The sequence below is a fragment of the Sphaeroforma arctica genome (assembly GCF_001186125.1).
Source record: "Sphaeroforma arctica JP610 unplaced genomic scaffold supercont1.677, whole genome shotgun sequence".
Taxonomy (NCBI): Eukaryota; class Ichthyosporea; order Ichthyophonida; genus Sphaeroforma; species Sphaeroforma arctica.
In genome coordinates, this window is record NW_014039881.1 from 41,970 (window position 1) to 43,011 (window position 1,042).

At 33.2% G+C, this 1,042-nt stretch overlaps 1 protein-coding gene across 1 annotated transcript in view; it reads left to right on the forward strand.

Moving 5' to 3' along the window:
* The window catches only part of SARC_07995 (hypothetical protein), a 7,229-nt gene that overhangs the window by 1,729 nt on the left and 4,458 nt on the right, over window positions 1-1,042 (forward strand). Inside the window, exon 2 of the mRNA XM_014298042.1 lies at window positions 826-936. Coding sequence (XP_014153517.1) covers window positions 826-936 — 111 coding nt within the window. The remainder of the gene's footprint in view (window positions 1-825; window positions 937-1,042) is intronic.

The window sequence follows — 1,042 nt, forward strand, 5'->3', positions numbered from 1 at the left end:
TATATATAAACACACACACACACATAAATATATATATACTATGTATCTGTCTATCTATCTATCTATCTATTTGTCGAAGTATCTATGTATCAATGCATGTATCTATGCATGCATGTATCTATGTAAGTATGTATATATGTATGTATATATGTATGCATAAATGTATATTTGTATGTATATTTGTATATATATATGTGTGTTATATGTATGTCTATGTCTGTGTCTGTGTCTGTGTCTGTGTCTGTGAATATATCTTATGTGTATCTTGCCATCTTAAGATGTGCTGTATATTGGCAACTACACTTATTGCATATATATGAATTTACGAAAACATATATATCAAAATATATCCGGATGTAGAGATAATATTTATACAAATGTATGTGTGTGTGTGTTTGGGATATACATATGTACTTTTAAATTGATACAAAATTTGGTAATATGTATTGCTCCGTATATAAATACATATAAATCCATATGCATACCTTCTATAAAAGTGCTTTGTGTTACATTGTATTGACCAAGATTGCGTTCCTAGCGCTATTGGCCTTTGTGCTGTATATCAGTACATAGCGTTCGTTATTTTTCTATTTTCAGTAAGTGATTTTTGTGCTATACATCGGACACACACACACACACCTGCTCTAAACCTTGTTCATAGCTCATGCACTCCACTGCACACACTCCACCGCGTTTTATGGATACATATGATCCTCTTGTATACGCTATGCTACCGAATCGTTTATATTACGGGCTCGATGTTATGATTAACCAGCTCATCAAATGCTACATCCGTTACTATACACATGCACATGTTGGTTATAGGGTGCTTCTGCGAGTGTGAGTTTAAATGGTGTGGGTAATGAGCCAGCCGATCGAAAGCGCAAAGCTGTCAGTGTTCCTATGCAGAGCGGGAAACGGGTGACACACCCCGGGGTGCGTCTATGTTACGCGTGCATGTAAATGTTCTAAATATATATATATACATATACATATATATATATATATATATTAATATACATATATATAATATATATATATA